A 17,692-nucleotide genomic window follows, 5' to 3' on the forward strand; every position below is an offset into this window, starting at 1 on the left:
CATGTGAGGAAACTTGCAGCTTAATTTAAAAGGACCCTAGGTTTTATGAATTTATTTAAACAAACAAACCCTGGGGGGCCTTAATCATGTATCTGTTCATGTTAGATCCTTTGATATCTGTGAGCTACGGCCCTATGCTAATTTTGGATTATTCCTAATAAATCACTAGTCATTTTTAGAAGGAAAGCCCCACTGATTACTCAACCAAGTTAAATTGGTTATAGGTTTTAGCCTTACATGAAATCAAGGCATTTTCTGGGGCGCAGAGACAAGGGTTTTTTCCCTCCTAGAAGGGGTCTGAATACTGTAGCTTGAGGGGCACTTCACCTTGTATCCTTGAGTGAGGGGTAGAGAAAACTTTTTATTACCAGCTACTGTTTTGCCTGCCTGCTAAAGGCTGGGGAGTTGTATTGAAAGAGTTGCCTTTAATAAAAGGAAACTTTTCTAGTTGAGGTTATTGGGCTGTACTGGTGGCTGCTCTGCGTCCAGAGCCTTTGAGCGCTTCCAGCAGCCGCCTTTTTCTCTAAGAAACAGGTCAAAATGACAAGAGCCTCTCTCTGGTCTCTCAATGCACTTTGTGGCTTTGTGGGAAGCCCTTTGTGGCTTGTTGCCAGCCGGAGCTTTACTATACTGTTCGGATTAGCTCTTGAGAATGATTGAAAATGTGGAATTACTCGCACACGCTCATACATCCCCTCCCCGGTCTTAGCTTTGTGCTCTTTTTCCCTGGAGGGAAGTGCAGGCGCCTTCATGATTCCTACCTTTTAGACATGCTGGGAAAATTCAGCCTTACTTTCTGTGGAAGCATGTGCTGGTCTGATGTAAAATTCATTCACTCCGAGTAGGAAAATGCCTGTTGCATCTGCCCTTGCTGTTTACGTCCCCATGCCTCTGGGCAGGTGTAACAGAGTGGGAGAGAGAGAGAGAAAAAAAAAGTTGTTGTGGTGGTGGTGTTGTGGGTGGGTGGGTGTTTTTGCAAAAACCTGCGTGAATACATTTTTGCAGCAAAATTCTTCAGAGACTGTCTCATGCAGCTTTCTTGCTTAGGTGGAGTGTTGCTGAAGAAATTCTTTTGTGTTCTGGGGCAACTGCCCTGGGAGCTGGGAGCCCATAGGGACATCCTGCACTCTGCTGCTCCACTTTGCCAGCCAGCCGGCCAACTTACCTTGTCATCACCACCCAACTCCCGCTCCCAACCTCCATCCCCTCTACCCTACACTCCTGCCCCCACTTCCCCGCAAGCTTATAGTGGTGTCACGAAGGGCTTCCTCTTTCCTTTTCTGTTTTGAAAAACAGCTGCATGACAGCAGGCATGCTGCTGAGCCAAGCAATAGGTGCGCATGGCTGGTGGAGCTGGCTTGACAGGTGCTTTGCTGAGCAGGATGCCTGCTGCTGCTGTGGCACTCTTCTTAAAAAAGAAAAACAAAACAAGGAACCCTTTCCTGGTGTGGTGGGGATAGATGCTGGGGTTGCTCTTCTCTCCCACCCCATTGAAAAGGGCTTCCCTTTTCTTCTGAGTTCTTCAGCAGCAGGCACGCTGCTCAGTGAAGCACCTGTGAGCCAGTCCCAGCCACGTGTAGCCACCTTCATCTTCATTTCTGTAGAGAGCCTCTGGGCTCCGCATAGAGCTCCCAAGGTCTGCTTGGAAACAAAGCCAGAGATCAGGTGTGGTGGTGGCAGCTGGTTCTGCAGGAACTTTGCTGAGCAGCTCACCTGTTGCACATGGGTCACAGTGTGAGCACCAATAACAGCTGATGGGACTTGTTGAATAATAATAATAATAATAATAATAATAATAATAATAATGCTGCTTTGGTCATGAAAATGTCTCACAGTAACTTCTAAACACAATAGAAATACTAAAGCCAGTTACAATAAGCACAATAAAAACCTAAAAACCCCACAAATAAAGCACAGGTATAGCAGCTCCTGTCCCACTAAAAGAAGCCACAAAAACTACCATCACCCCTCCCAAAAACCCCATCAGCCCATCAAATTAAGGGCCAAAAGCCCAGGTAAAAAGAAAAGTCTTTGCCTGGTGCCTAAAACTAGACAAAAATGGCACCAGGTGAGCCTCCCTGGAGAGAGCATTCCACATGCCGGGAGCTACCACTGAAAAGGCCTATTTTTGTGTTGCCACCTTTTGGACCTCCCATGGAGGGAGCACATGGAGAAGAGCCTGTGGTTATGATTGCGGGGTCTGGGTCAGTTCATGGGGCACCTTCAGATATTGGGGTGCTGATCTGTATAGCATTTTAAATGTCAAAACCATAACTTTGAATTGAGCCTGGACACTAATTGCCAGCCATTTCAATTGGGCCAGGATTGGTGTTTTGTGCTCAGTTTTGCCCCAGTGAGCAACCTGGCTGCAGAAACCTGAACTTCCTTCAGTTTCTGGACCATCTTCAAAAGCAGGCCTACATATAGTTCATTGCAGTAATCTAACCCAGAGGTTACCAGAGCATAGGCAAGAGAAGTGAAAACCTTGAGCTTCTTCAAATCCTGGAGCAAAATGCCAGGAACAATGTTTGTCAGACATCTCTTACCTCTAAAGAGAATTTGTGTTCCGTGAAAGGAAGGAAGCATTTGATTTGCACAGAACTCTTGATCACAATGAGAAGGTAGATTTTGTTCAGTTGGTTCCCAAGAAGGTGCATCATGCAGACTCATCAAGCCCTGCATGAAGACTTCTTGGCATGGACAATAGCTGATCTGTCCAAAGATCTGTTGCAAAGGAAGTGTTTGCTGGCGTGTGTGTGTGTTATTTCTATCAAGGAAAGCATTATTGGTGTCTGCAAAAATGGATAAGTATATCCAACTAGTCCTTTCCTCTTGAGGTGGGGGGGTAGGGTCATTCCCCCCACATTTGAGAGCCTGGCCAGGGAGATGAACTGCTTCAGTGCTTGGAAGCATGTGTTGGTCTCTACACAATGATCCAGAGTTTACTGCTGTAGCAGCAGCAGCAGCAGCAGCAGCAGCAGCAGCAGCAGAGAAATGACACTTCTCCAGCAAATTTTGGCATGGTCTCAGGGGCTGTTGCTTTGGGGAGCTGACTAACCTGGAAGGATAGTTGATTGCTGAATGGAGCCAGCCCAGCTATGTATCAGGGTGAAACTGACCTGCTTTGGGCAGCAACAATAATTTGGGGTGAGGGAGGAAAGAATGTATGCTGGAATTGGTGTCTGAATACTGTTCCAAGTCTGGGGTAGAGCAAGACTGCTATTTGGGTTCTACTTCAGGCAGCAAAATGTGTTGTGGGCCTACAAGGTAGCAAGGTTGAAGTAGAAAAAACGCCCCGGGGAGGGGGAAGGAAAAAATTGTGCTTTCTTAATCTTCACCTATGGCCTATTTAATACTGTGGGTGCCCTCCATTGGCCAAGTACCTGCAAGCCTTTGAGAACACTCCTGAGAGAGGGAAGTTAGGCTCCTGCCCATCTATTTAGTTTCTCTGTAGGACCTCCCATTCTTTGGTCAGACTTCTTCTGGGCTTTGGATGGCGACCTGACTGCTCCAGAGTTGGCTACTTCTTGAAAATGCAGACATTCTAGATTTGGAAGGATTTGATAATAATTTTGGTTGGCATGCATATATCTGGTATGACAAGGTTAAAGTGTATAAGGGTTTTAAAAATCACATTGTCAGGAAAGCACTATACAATGTATGGATACGGTATAAGGATTTATTGGAAAACAGAACTCCCAGGTGGCTTTCACCGATGGAGGCTAAGGAGGTAAAGAAACTTAATATGACAACCAATTGGCCGAAATATTCTGAGATTTTAGAACAAGAAGGTGGTGAATTTAGATTACAAAGTTATGAGAAAATAAAGTCCAAGGTACGAGATTGGCTCCATTATTTTCAAATAATGGAGGTTTTCAAACAAGACAGGAAAATTGGTTTCCAGGTGGAGAAATCGAAATTAGAAACAGAATTGTTAGAACCCAATACTAAGAATTTATCAAGAATGTACAACTTGCTGTTGAAGTGGAATACAATAGATGAGACAGTGAAGTCTGCTATGGTTAAATGGGCACAGGACATAGGTCATGACATTATGTTTGCTGACTGGGAGCAGTTATGGACCACAGGTATTAAATTTACGGCATGCAATGCCTTACGAGAAAACATAATGAAAATGATTTATAGGTGGTACATGACCCCAGTCAAGCTTGCGAAGATTTATCATTTGCCCAATAACAAATGCTGGAAATGTAAAGAGACTGAGGGTACCTTTTTCCACCTTTGGTGGACCTGCCCAAAGATTAAGGCCTTCTGGGAAATGATTTACAATGAAATTAAGAAAGTGCTTAAGTGCACCTTTAACAAGAAACCAGAGGCATTTCTCTTGGGTATGGTCGGCCAGTTGGTGCCGAAGAAGGACAAGAATTTCTTTTTGTACGCTACTACGGCAGCAAGGATTCTTCTAGCAAAGTATTGGAAGACACAAGAGCTACCCACGCTGGAGGAATGGCAGGCGAAAGTGATTGACTTTATGGGACTGGCAGAAATGACCGGCAGAATCCGCGACCAAGAGAAAGAGACTGTGGAAGAAGATTGGAAGAAATTTAAGATGTATCTTAAGAACTATTATAAAACTGAGGAGTGTTAAAATGCTGAGGGAAAAGAAGACGTAGAATTGCAGCGATAATTGGGTTTAAAATTTAGGGTGGAATAGAGAAAGAGGACGAATTTATATTTAATTGGGCAAGATAGGTTGCTGAATAAGGGTACTAAATTAAGGATGCAAAAAGGGAAAGGTATGGGGAAGTCCGGGAAAAGAGGGTTATGAAAATAAGGTTATGAAAATATGAGTTTTTCTTTGTTTGTTTGTTTTTTGTTGTCTTTTGTTTTTGTTAAAAAATTGGAAATTAATAAAAATCTTTATAAAAAAAAAACAAAAAAAAAAAACAGAGTTTTCATTTCCCTGTGATTTCCTGACCATAAAGGCATAATTTAATGAGTATCCGGCTTTCCAGCTAGCTAAATCAAAAGAACCCTCCCCCCCCCCAATATCCCAGTTAAGCCATGGCTTCTGATGCCAGGGTCTAGGGGAGGTAGGGGTCTTGCTACTGTTGGCAAAGCTCTTGGCTAAATTTAGAACTAAGCGAGAAGGCGCGTTTGTGACTGGGCACCCTTTCTGCCTTGTTAGATGGATTTCCTGGCGTGAAATAATGAGCAGACGTGCACCCCAGTGCTTGCACAAAACCCCCGGGTAGGAAGTTAACCCTGGCATGGAGTGGAGATTTACATAGCAAGCAGCAAAAATCATTAGCCATGCTGCTAGTGTCCTGCTTAATTAAGACATACATCCCTTCATGTGCAAGGGGGGTGGGAGGGAGGGTGGGGAACACAACCTATATTTATTGTAGGTAGGGAGGCATCTGTCACTGAGAGGGAGGAGGAGAAGAGGGGCTTGTTAGCGCCAGAGCAGCTTTGTCCTGGATTTCAGCAAGCTCATATTGCAGTCCATTTCCCCCAAGCATGCAGAGTGGATTTAAAGAAGACAATTTTTTATTTTAAAGCTATTTTAGACTCTTGATATCTTCATTCTTGAGGACGGAACAATCCTGGAATGCTTCTAATAATTCCCTTTCCTGTGCCCCAACATTTCACAGCAACAAGGAATCCTGCTTATTTTCTGTAGGAGAATATGTTCCAGGGCTGTTGTGAAGTAGATTATTTTTAAATCTGCAGATGGTTTTCACATATTCTGTCCTCAGCTCTTGCTGCAGCTTTCCACCTCAGTAAACTGCTTTATAATTTAGCCAGGGGCTCTGGAGCAACTGTGCTGTCATATTGGGTTGTTCTTTCTAATTTCCTTTGCATGTTCTTCCTTTCCTTTCCTTTCCTTTCCTTTCCTTTCCTTTCCTTTCCTTTCCTTTCCTTCACTCTTTCTCTCTCTCTAATAATGAGCTGCCATAGTTAAAATCTGTGCCAAGCTGCCACTTAGGTTGCTCACTTTGTAATTCTCCTGCTTGCTGGACTTAAGAGCCTAAAATCAGCCTCGCACGACACACGTTGACAATCTCTGATGGAGCTGCAGCTTTTGGCTCCTCCCAGGTTTCCTGAAAATAGGATGAGGACAATGGCAACACTACAGACTGTTGGGGACATTAACTGTCAGTTCTGGGGTGCTCTCTCTCTCTCTCTCTCTGTGTGTGTGTGTAGAGGACTCATCATGTGTCCTTTGTCTTTTCTCAAACTTGGCCAGTCTGAGTTGAGTTTATTGATTTGTTTTACTAACAATACTTAAATGCCACCGAATAACAAAATCTCTAGGTGGCTCACAATAGCAATAAAAAACAGTTTTGCAACAATAGGAACAGCAGTTGTTCCTGGGTTTCTTGTCTGAACCCCACAACCCCAAAGGCTGCATTCCAATGCCCTGCCTGCACATACACCCCCCCCCAAATCCTGCATGCTCCGCTCCCTTGGGTGCTGCTTGCGCCCTCATTACCTGGCTGTGAAGGGGTGTGTGTCTCCTGCCAGCCACACCTTACCTCAGTGGTAGGGACTGGAGCTGCCAACTTTTTGGCAGGCAACAGCACCGTGTGTTTCTGCGCGCACTTGGCTTTTCTGGAAAGGAGTTCCTTAACCGTTTTTCATTCATTTTTAATTCTCTTCCTTTCCAGTGACTGACTTTCACTTTTTTGACGGGGAGAGAGGGGGAAGATTTGCTTTTGGTGGTGCGTTTGCAAGAAGGGCTGCTGCCTAAGCAGGAAGTCAGGCAGGGCTAGTTTGAAAAATTTTTTCCGGCCTTGCTTAAGTGAGCGATCGAAGAGCCCGAAGCGACCGCCGAGGGAGATCCCCGGCCCAGCAGCCCCTCCAGCAGAGATCGCTTCGGGGAGGGAATAGCCTGGAGGTTGGGCCTGTGGCTTGACTGCCTCTTGGTGGAGGTCCCGGGGACCCTCCTTGGAGCAGATTCCGCTGCAAATCTGCCTTCTTAATGGCCGAAGGGGATGGGTCGCCCAGTGCAACTGGGTCTTCGAAACGGGGCGGCCTGCTGTCTCTAGGATCAGCCTGCGCCCAGGGTGAGCAGAGTAGGGCCTTCAGCCTGACGCCCTGACCCGTAGCGCGAAGGGTGGGCAGGCCGCCGCGTCTTGCTGCGTCTCTCTGCCGCCTTTCTGTCCCAGCGAGTGCCGGAGAGGCCAGCCGTGCATCGCGGCAGCCCGTGGCTGGACTGGGATCGCCATGCTCCCGGCTGCCCCCGGCGTCCGTGGCGCACCGAGGAGCCTGAAGCTCAGGCGCGCCGAAGTAGGAGAAGGAGCGCGGTCGGCGGAGCGCTGGCCCGTTCTCCTCCCCCCCCCCGTCGCGGCCGCTGCTGACCGAGCTGACCGGCGTCCCGGAGACCCCGAGAACTGCTCGCCGGCTTAGCAGCAGCAGCAGCAGCAGCCACCGCCGCCGGCGCGGGAGGTGCCTTCTTCCTTCGGTAGCTGGCGCCCTGTTTTCTGCTTTGAGATGCAAATTTCTGCACAAGCCCGATCAGATTTTCGCTTCATTAGCATGAAATCTGACTCGTTCCACATTTCAGCTTAAAAAGGGGTGGGTGGGGAGGAGCGCCGCGGGGGGAGCGTTTGCTGAAAACAGCAGGCTCAGCCGTGGTGGGGGGGGTAGGGGAGAAGGGGGGTTACCCCAGTGCCTCCGTGTACTACACCCCCCTATGCATAGCTGAACCACGAGCTGAGGGGTGGGGGCGGTCTCTTAACCGAGGACTTTTGAGGATGGGAGGCAGAGAGGCATTTAGTTGCGCTCTGCTACCCTGGTGGACGGACGGTTCACCCCCTTTTTTCGTTAGTGAAAACCACACCCCATATATGAAGTGGGCAAGCTTCCCCCCGCGCCCGCCGGCTTCGTTTAGGGCTTTCCTCTGTGTTTCTGCGTGGACTTTTGGCAGCGGCCAGCCGCGGAGGGGCAGCTCTAGTGAGGAAAACCCCAGCCTGCAATTTGTATCCTCCCAGGCAATTGAAATAGGGGGCGTTAGGAAAGAAAGAAAGACAAATTTGCAGGTGACTTGAGGTATTTTGACGTGCAAGAATAGTGGAGGACAATGGATTCAGATTTTGAGCCACCTCTCTGATCTTTGCACTAAGCCTTATCCCTCTCACATAGCAGGGAGGCATCTCAACACCCCTTCCTCATCAAGGCAGTGCCCCCCCCCATAAGACACTGGCTGTCCTTTTCTTCTGCGTGGCTCCTTTGGCTTCTCTTGGAAACATAAGAAGACCCTTGAAGCTGCTTCTGATCCTGAAGGTCAGACGTGGCTATCAGGAAGAATAGACATTTGTGCAAAGATGCAATCCATTAGAATTGAAAATAATCTGTTGGGTTTTGTAGGAGAAATGCTTAAGTCTCACCCCCAAACCCCAGCATCTCCTCTGCTCCCAAGGTGCAGGCCTGGACCTGGGCTCCATAAGCAGAATGCATATTTATGCACCCATAAGTAGGTGCATAATTATGGCAAGCAGCTGACAGGAAACTCTTGTCACCATTGGCCTAAGCTGCTTAGCAATGCAGGAGGGCAAAGGGCATCTCCTTTCATAAGGGCACCTGGGTGAAGCTGCGATACAACAGTGTCAACGGGGAGGATGTTCCATGACCAAGAGCAGCTCAAATTTGTGGAACCCGCCCTGGAAGTTGACTCCCCATTGGTTTTCCCCTAGCCTCCCTTAGCAAACAGGCATTCCAGAGTCTTTTCACGTCCATCATTTGTATTTAGGATTTGGGGGCTCCATAGGGCTTTAGTTAGTTCATCTCAGTTCAGACCTGACCATGGTCATCCATTCCTTAGCTACAGCCACACTTGATTATCATAGTAGGTGGGTCTGAAAACTTCAGCTGGGATATTAACTGGAGCGCTCTCAATTTGGAGCATAGCATTCCAGTTTCTATTGTTGTCTGTCTGTTTCTGGACCCAACCTCTGAGGCCCTACTCTGTCCGCTACCCTCCAGCAGCACAAAGGGCCTTACTGGCTCCCTCCTGTCTTCTTATTTGGTGAGTAGCGCAGTCTTTCTTGCTCCAGTAGGTGTTTGGCTCTGCATAAGCTGGAATTGTGTGCTTCTTGTTCTGCATTTTAATTGTTATTTTAACCTCTCATTTTATTGGGTCTGTTTTATTTTTGTTGTAAGGGACGCAGGTGGCGCTGTGGGTTAAAGCCTCAGCGCCTAGGGCTTGCCGATCGAAAGGTCGGCGGTTCGAATCCCTGCGGCGGGGTGCGCTCCCGCTGCTCGGTCCCAGCACCTGCCAACCGAGCAGTTCGAAAGCACCTCCGGGTGCAAGTAGATAAATAGGGACCGCTTACCAGCGGGAAGGTAAATGGCGTTTCCGTGTGCGGCTCTGGCTCGCCAGAGCAGCGATGTCACGCTGGCCACGTGACCTGGAAGTGTCTCCGGACAGCGCTGGCCCCTGGCCTCTTAAGTGAGATGGGCGCACAACCCCAGAGTCTGTCAAGACTGGCCCGTACGGGCAGGGGTACCTTTACCTTTTATTTTTGTTGTAAGCCACCTTGTGTGATTCTTCACCAAAAAGCAATGGGGTTCAAAGAGCTTATAAAAGAGAAATAATACTTGAATGCATAAATAACTCACCCTCAGTGTATACTTTCCAGACAGGTCTCTGTCCCCAAGGGTCTTACAATCTGGATGTAGCAGCTGAAAACAAATGGGAAGACAGAGAGAGAGTAGAAAGATTCTGGGGCTCTTTGACACAACCTCATTCAATCCATGGCCACACTATGGATTCCCCCCCCCCCCCCGTAGCAGGGAACCTCCATCCATGCTCAAGGCACAATTACCCCACTTTACAAAGACATTGGCAATCCCCCCCATCTGCCTGCCTCACCCCCTCTCATCACCCCCTCTCACTCTCTGACACATAATGAGTTTGATAAGAAATTGTCTCGCTAACAAGATTAGCCATGGGAATCTCGAGTCCCCTCCTCTTCATTTCGTAACATTCTTCATCCTGTTCTGTAATTTTCTGCTGGTATTTGGCGCCTCTGGACCACCTCTGGGAGCTTAAGTTCTCCTTGTGTTTTGACACTGTGCAGGCTAGGACTTGGCTGCAGGTGCTGGATGAGAGCGGAGAGCCAGTGTGCATCGCTATTCTGCATGCCCGCCTGGGTCCTTGCTGCTGTGAGCCTCAGCCCCTCTGAGGAGCTGGACTACCTGCGTATGTGCCTGCTTCCCTGGAGTTCCTGGGAGTTGGCACCCATTAGCTGCTCCCTCTCTCCCTCCCTCTCTCTGGCTTTTCAAAGCAAGAGGCAGCCTTTATTCTGACACAGGTGTCACCTCAGGCAGGCAAAGCAGCAGAAACATCCAACAATCTGCTTGCTAAATAACATTAACTCAAAGAGGGAGGGAGGGTCTGGTGGAAACCTGCAGAATTTCCTTTGTTTCTCATCTCCCTTGCCAGGGAACTCTGTCTGCTGTGGAATCCTGCCTCTATTTGGGGGTTCTTCCTGTATAGGGCCTGCCTTATTGGATTCCACAGCCAGTTCTGCGGCATTTTGGAAGATCCCTAGGCTCAGCTGGCCCTGGATGGTGGACTTCGGAAACTCACATGCCTCTTCCTCTTGGCGAGTTTTTGTTTTATTTGTTCGTGTTATTTCCTTGGTTGAATGAAAAGTCCTAGGTGTTTTGAGACTCCAGATGTGTTGGAGGTGTCCACTCTTGCATCCTGTTGGCTTGTCAGTCATTTTTTGGGTGGGCTCAGTGGCAGGGATGGCACTGAGGGCACCCGGAGGCCTGTCAGGATTGTGAAGGGGCAAGGTGCAGGAGAGGAGCAGGGAGCAGCAGCAAAGCACTTCAGAGCCCCAGAATGTGTACTTGAGGACCCTGTAGCACCCTTGAGACTAACCCGTGTCATTCTATTGGAAGATTTTGTGGGTAAGAGTCCACTTCATCATCAAATGCATGGCGTGTCATCCTAAGTTGGCAGGAGGTGTCTGTATATACACACATATGATTGCAGAGGAAAACAGGAAGTAAACAATGCAGTTGGGTGCCGTGGATGCAGAAAGCGCAGCCTGTGACGATTCAGTCTAAATTTAAATGCATGCAAAATAAACAGTGACCATTTGCAACAGCAGTATTTGGAAATAATACAGCCATCTTCATGTTCTAGGGAACATCAGCCCCCCACCCCCTTCCCTTCACCATCAGGGGCTGACTGCCAGTTTTGTCTGCGGAGCGCCTCCCCCTCTCCCCTCCCCCCTCCTCCCCAGGGATCCCAAGCAGCACCCAAGAGGCAGCAGCGCCTTCATGGTTTGCTGTCCCTGCACATGCTTGGTTGTGGGGTGGGGGTGGGAGGGACCAGGCTTTATTTCAATTCCCTCTGATTATTACATCCTGTGTTCAGCCCTTTCCTCCTCCTCCTTTCCCCTTTTTTCTTCATGCCCGTTTTCATCTCCCTCTCTCAGAAAATCCATTTAAATGCAATTCCATTCTTCAAACCTCTCCTTCATGCATGTCTAATGAATGTCAGGGAAATGCTATTACAATGCAGCCGAGTAGGATCCAATCTTGCAGAGTGTCTACAAGTCATTTGGAGAAAACCCTGGGAGCGCTCCCAGTTTTATTACGGCGTAATTAGAAATAAAATCTCATTGCAATAGTTGAATGAGAGATGGGTGTTAATCCTTTAACGGGGGAAGATAGAGCTGTACTTAGAGAAGAGATTAAGGGCAGGAGGAAAGAGAGCCGGCCAGGCGAGGAGGAGGCACCACCACGGAGAAGGGAAAGCCCAGGGGTGGGGGTGGCGCTGTGGCGGCAGTGGAGGAGGGGAATACATCTTTTCCTTCTGAATTGTGGCTCCGTGTTTCACCTCACCTCGCTGGGGGTGGGGAGCTGATGCTGCGCTTCGGCTGGATGGAGGAAGCTAAACTTGCTTTGCCCCTCCACACGGGGCAGACCCTTTCTCCTCAGGTGGATCGCTCCTTTGCGGTTTCATTTTATGTGCATTTTAAAATAATTGCCTCTTAGAGACAAAACTGAGGCTGTGAAGTGCAGAACCAAAATGATGCGTGCTATTTACTTTCATGTATGTATTTATTATTTTTAAAAACGTAATCATGCTTAACTGCTGTTCCTGGGGTTTTTTTTGGGGGGGGGTATTGCTTTATTGCTTCACTTGATGGCTTTTTTAAAAAAGAAAATGTACGTAAGTGGACGGGAGACATTCTGTTTTATGGAGCAAATAAATCAAATAAATAAATACTAGGTTTTAAAAAGATCCCTGCAGCTGGATCAGACCAAAGGTTCGCCTAATCCCGCATCCTGTTTCCTTGCACTGGGCAACCAGTGAAGGCAATAGGCCTTTCCTGCTTACTTGTGATCTCCAGCAGTGACTTTCGGAGCCTGGAGGCAAAATAGAGCAGAGGTTCTTAACCTTTTTTGGGTCTCAGACCCCTTTGAGAATATGACGAAAGACCCCTTCCCCAACACAAGGCACATAAACACACACCAGGTTTTGCATACAATTTTGCATTGGGGGGGGGGGAATTGTGCCTAGATTATGGACCCCGCCCTGAAGCCCATCCATGACCCACAGGTTAAGAACCCTGGTATAGAGCCATCATGAGTAGTTGCCATCAAGAGCCCTACCACAGATTTGTCGAATCCTCTTCTAAAGCCATCTGAGTTGGGTGGTTAGCGTTGGGGGCCCTTGTAACCTCCTGCTCTCCCTTCCTTCTCTCTTCCTCCCTCCACCCCCCCAATCAGTTTATCTCAACAAGACCTGGAGGCTCTATAAACAGCGCCGTGTTTATCCTCAGTGACGGGATATGCAGAAGCTCCTCTGGCGGCTAATTCATAAACGGCGGCGGCTTTGTATCGACCCCCCCCCCCGCAAGCCATTGAAGCCGTGCTGCGTGTAAGGAAACCTGGCCCTGGAGGATGAGGGGGAACTTACCTCATTAGTCTTACGAACTATAAAACATGCTTCCTCTGGCTGCCACGGAGGCTGCGACTCGGATGCCATTGTTTTTATAAATCTATATCGGAGAGCGCAGTAACTGGCAACCCTCATCGATCCTCGTTTCCCCTCCTCTGTATTAGAAGTGGTTGTTGTATCCAGGAAGGGCTCAGGCCTTTCGGGGTTTGCGAATCCTCCTCTCTTTGAAGGGTGGCTGTGTGCTGCACCTCTCTGGCTCCAGCACATGTCCGCACTGGATCTGGGGTCACAACCCAGGGTGGTTGCCCAGCGTGGGAGGCTGAAGGCCGGCCGGTGGTGGAGCACGTTTTATTTTAGTTACTTGTTTGAGAAATCATGCTCCTGCTCTTCTCCTGTAAGAGCATGCTAGCTGGATTACAGATATAATTAAAAACAAAACCACGGGTCTCCAACCGCAATCAGATTATAGGATACATAAGGCAAAGATGCTCAGAGTAAAGATGATAAATGCTACTGGTTTTCTAAAAGCAGCTGCGTTATGCTGAGTCAGACTATTGCCCCATCTAGCTCAGTATTGTCTGCACTGACTGGCAGCGGCTCTCCAGGCAGGGGACATTCCCAGCAGTACCTTGAGATGTCACTGGGGCTTGAACCTGGAACATGCCAGACTGATGCTGAGAGAGAGAGAGAGATACCCACCATACTACCTGCCTACATGTGTGTAGCCAGGATATTTTTTTTGGGGGGGGGCAGGGGGCTTTATGTTGGGGGGGGCCCAACCGAGTTATCTGCAACCAGTTGGTCAGTTACTTAAGTATTTTTATTTGGGGGGGGGGACAGCTGCCCCCCTGCACCCCACCAGCTACATCCATGCCTGCCTAACTTCGGAAAGAAGGCATCCAGAAAACGACAGGCAGGTTTCTATGGGGAAAAGTGGTCCTTTCCATTACCTCTGAGGCCCTGCAGGTCATGAGGTACAAGCACCAGAGGGGCAGGGAGAGCCACATAGCAGGGAAACTGATTCCTACACCCATTTTACAAATGGGGAAACTGAGGCACAGCGTGACATCCGTTGGAAAGGAATAACGGCAGGTGAACTAGCTCCTTGTCAGATTTATTTATTATTTATGATTTTATTCAACAAAATGCATGTATTTCTTACTAGAACAAAATAATATGATTGCATTTTATCTCTTGAGGGTAGCTCACAGTCAGCCAGCCAGCCAGCCAGCCTTTAATGCAGTCTTCTAGGGGTGGTAGGCTAAGGTGGGGTTATGAGACAGCCTTGTTTCTCCAGATTCAAGGGTGTCTGATCAGCAAAAGGTTTTCATTTTTCCTCTCTCCTCCCCCCCCCCATCCCTTTTGGTAGAGGGGGTTTGGGCTGATGTTCCTTTTGTAGCAATGATACTCGGCTGCCAATCCTTTCAGTTCCTTCTCCTATCACTCTAGAGTAGGTCTCTGCTTGATTCCTGTTGAGCGTGGAGCATTGAGCTAGCTGGTGCTGCCAAAGATCTCTCTTGGGTCTTCTCTCTTGAGCTGCTTTTGCTTGCAAAACCCTTCGTGCCTAGAAGAGAGACCTGATGCTGCTGAAAAAGCACCATCAATTAAATGTGCACAAAAAATGGGAAAGGGGGGGGGGAGAGAAGCAGCAATTTGCAAAGCAGCAGTTGCTCATTGCCATAGCAACTACATCCCTCACCTCCACCCTTTCCTTAAAATTCCAGGGCAGCCAAGCTCCCGTGCCCATTGGTTGATAAGAGGTTCTGCACCGGCTTGTCTGCTGTGTGTGCTGCTGGGATGTCCCTCCCAACCACAGTATTTGCCTTCCCTTTGCAAGACAGAAGGAGGCATGCAAACCCACTCTGCCCCTCTCCTCTTTTGGTTTCCTGCTACTCCCTCCTGGCATGATTTGCTCCTCTGGTTTAAACTATCGAGGCTGCCTAAGTATTTGGGGAGTTCCAAATGTGTTGCTTGCAGGCTAGACCAAGATGCAGCAGGGCATGTGTGAGTGAGAGGAGATCTCCCTTCCTGGTCTCATTTCTCTCCACACTCTTCTTCTCTACAGGCTGTTTCCAGCACTTTCTTTCCTCCTTGTATGCCAGAGCTGGGTCCTGTACCAGTTTTGTGCTTGGGACCAGTCTCAATCTCTGAGTGACAGATGGGCTCAAAGCAGACGAGGACCACTGGGGTGGCTGCATCTCTTGCCTGCACATGATTACGTGAGAGCCCTGCCTTCTGGCAGTGCTGGGGACTAGATAGTATCTGGCCGGGTCAGCCATGGAGCTGCTGCCGCCGCCTGCAAGCCACAGATGAGCCTGCCTTTGTTTGCCTCCTTTAGGCTCCCTCAGGGTCTATTTGTTTTCACAGGCTCCTCAGTAATTTGAGCAAATTATTAACGCAGCAGGATGGATTTCCTTTTAATTGTAATGTGGTTGTTTCAGCGGAGGGCTGGGGTAGTGTGCAGGAGATGTCAGCAAACTTTAGGTTGCTGCTTCCTCTGTTCAGGCTCGTTCTTTGTGCATGATCTGGGGCTCCAAGACCAGAAGTGGCTCTCCTGAATGGTCTCTGGTTGCCATTCATAGAAGGAGGGTGGAAACCAAAATGACTCTGAGGCTGCTGTCGTAAGAGGAGAGGGTGGGTGAATGGATGGTGAAGCAAGCCCTACAGCCGGTATCTCACCAATGGCAAAACAGTCCATTGGATGGGAGAGAAGGAGTGAGGGTGTATATGTGAATTTGTGCACGTGCACACACACAATAGTTCTTGCTGTCCTCTTTGTGTATCTATCAAAGGAGGATCCTGCCACCATAAATTTGTTAATCATTTATTAGTATAGAAGTGGTTGGTAAAAAATTCCAGCCTGGCAAGGATGTGCTGTTGCAATATAAGCAGACATGTAGCCAGCAAGAAAGGAAAATGTGGGTGCCTCCTCCTGGCAGCTGCCTGGCCTCCAGGCAAGAGCTCTGCTTTCTTGCCTTCAGACCACGCTGTGGAAGTTCCAGACCTGCCTAGCTTAGCAGTACTGTGCTGTCTCCCTGTTTTTCTTCCCTACCCATAGCCAGGCAGAGGGGGGTTTGGTTTCTCAGCACATGAGCAAGAACACTAATGTATTTTCATTCATTTTCTCTATTTATCTCTTTCAGAAAATAGGTTTTTCATTACTTTCTATGGTGGGTTGTACATATCAGACGTCCAGAAGGAAGATGCCTTGTCCACCTATAGGTGTATCACCAAGCACAAGTACAGTGGCGAGACGCGGCAGAGCAATGGAGCCCGGCTGTCCGTCTCAGGTATGTCTTGCTGGGCTGTTTCCCAGGTCACTTAAGCTGGATCTGAACCTTTGTGTCCCTCCCAAGAGAAGAGGGGCATGTGAGATTGGGGCATGTTGGATGGCTTAGAATTGCTCTTGGGATTTGATGGGCCTTATCTTGTTTGTTGAAACAGCTGGTTGTCTGTGGTTGGGCTTTCCACAAGGCTGCACTGTAAGGCTCACAGCTTCTCCTGTCAAGGCTGCTCTGCTTCTTAATTCCCTCACTCAGGTAAAGATGAGAGCCCATGATATAATAAAGAGGAGGCATTGGATTTGTGGAGTGTGTAGCATAGCACTGGCTTCCCCGCTGTCTCCTCTGGACTACCAATGCCCTCATGGCTCTCAGAACCACTCTGGGGTGAACATGAGCAGCAATAAGCAAGTCTGATTGTAGGACAACTCCAGACCAAACTGGTGCTTCCTGACCATTCCACTGCGTTTGGCATAATACTCCTTCCCCCTGCCCAATAATTGCTTCTGTTTTTTAAAAAATATATTTATTTGCATTTACAGAAAAAAAGAAACATAACAACCACAAAAATGAAGAAAGACAAAAACAGTCACAAATACACATAGAAAAAATTAAAAATAAAAATTCCAACTTTTAAATTTATACTTACAAAAACTTCCTTTCTTGACTTCCTCACGCCTCCCTTTTTTGTGTTCCTCTTTACCCAATCAGATACAGCAAATCCTTACCTTCTTTCAAAACTCATTTCTAATTATTAAAATCATTCTATTATGTCTCCAATCTTTCCTCCTTATATTTAAACACCTTTAACATATTATTTACTTTTGACATAATATAACTTTAGTCTTTCACCCTTTTTCTATTACATTTTTACATATTTTTAAAACCTATATCACTAATGCCATATTATTTTTATATCCAACATCATTTTAACATTCATAAACTTTGCAGTGTTTCTGCAGATAGTCTTTAAACTTCTTCCAGTCCTCTTCCACCGCTTCTTCTCCCAGGTCTCGGATTCTGCCAGTCATTTCTACCACCAATAATTGCTTCTGGAAGCCTTAATCTAACCTTGAGTTTCCTTAGTCTAACATAAAATTCAGGGATATAAATTCAGGCACCTAAAAGAAAATGCCACAACCATGGGCATAGCCAGGTTTTTTGGGGGGGCAGGCTTTTGTTAGTGGGGGGCAGAACCTCAGATTTGTATTTATTTAGGGGGAGCAGCTGCCCCTCTGCCCCCCCCCCCGCTACACCTATGGCCATAACAACATGCCTGGGTAAAATTCCCTTAGTGTTCCTTAGATTCTGAAAAAACCCCTAAAGGGCTCTCCTTCAGCTGAGCAGACAGGCAGGCCTTTGCCCAAATGAAGGCTAGAGGAAGCCTGGGAGAAAAGAAGCCTTGAGTGTTTTTTGTGTATATGTGGTTGCATTTTCCTAGGGTTGTGGAAGAGCTAGGCATTTGGCAGTGGGCATCCAGGCGCTTGGATGGGTCTCCTACCTTGCCCCAGGCAAGGAGCAG

At 47.9% G+C, this 17,692-nt stretch overlaps 1 protein-coding gene across 2 annotated transcripts in view; it reads left to right on the plus strand.

Annotated features, from left to right (window-relative positions):
* The window catches only part of DSCAML1 (DS cell adhesion molecule like 1), a 165,313-nt gene that overhangs the window by 92,692 nt on the left and 54,929 nt on the right, over nucleotides 1-17,692 (plus strand). For both annotated transcript variants that reach the window (XM_079954906.1, XM_079954905.1), the window contains exon 4: nucleotides 16,033-16,179. In XM_079954906.1, the coding sequence (XP_079811032.1) occupies nucleotides 16,033-16,179 (147 nt within the window). The remainder of the gene's footprint in view (nucleotides 1-16,032; nucleotides 16,180-17,692) is intronic.

The sequence above is a fragment of the Podarcis cretensis genome (genome assembly GCF_951804945.1).
Source record: "Podarcis cretensis genome assembly, chromosome: 15".
Taxonomy (NCBI): domain Eukaryota; kingdom Metazoa; phylum Chordata; class Lepidosauria; order Squamata; family Lacertidae; genus Podarcis; species Podarcis cretensis.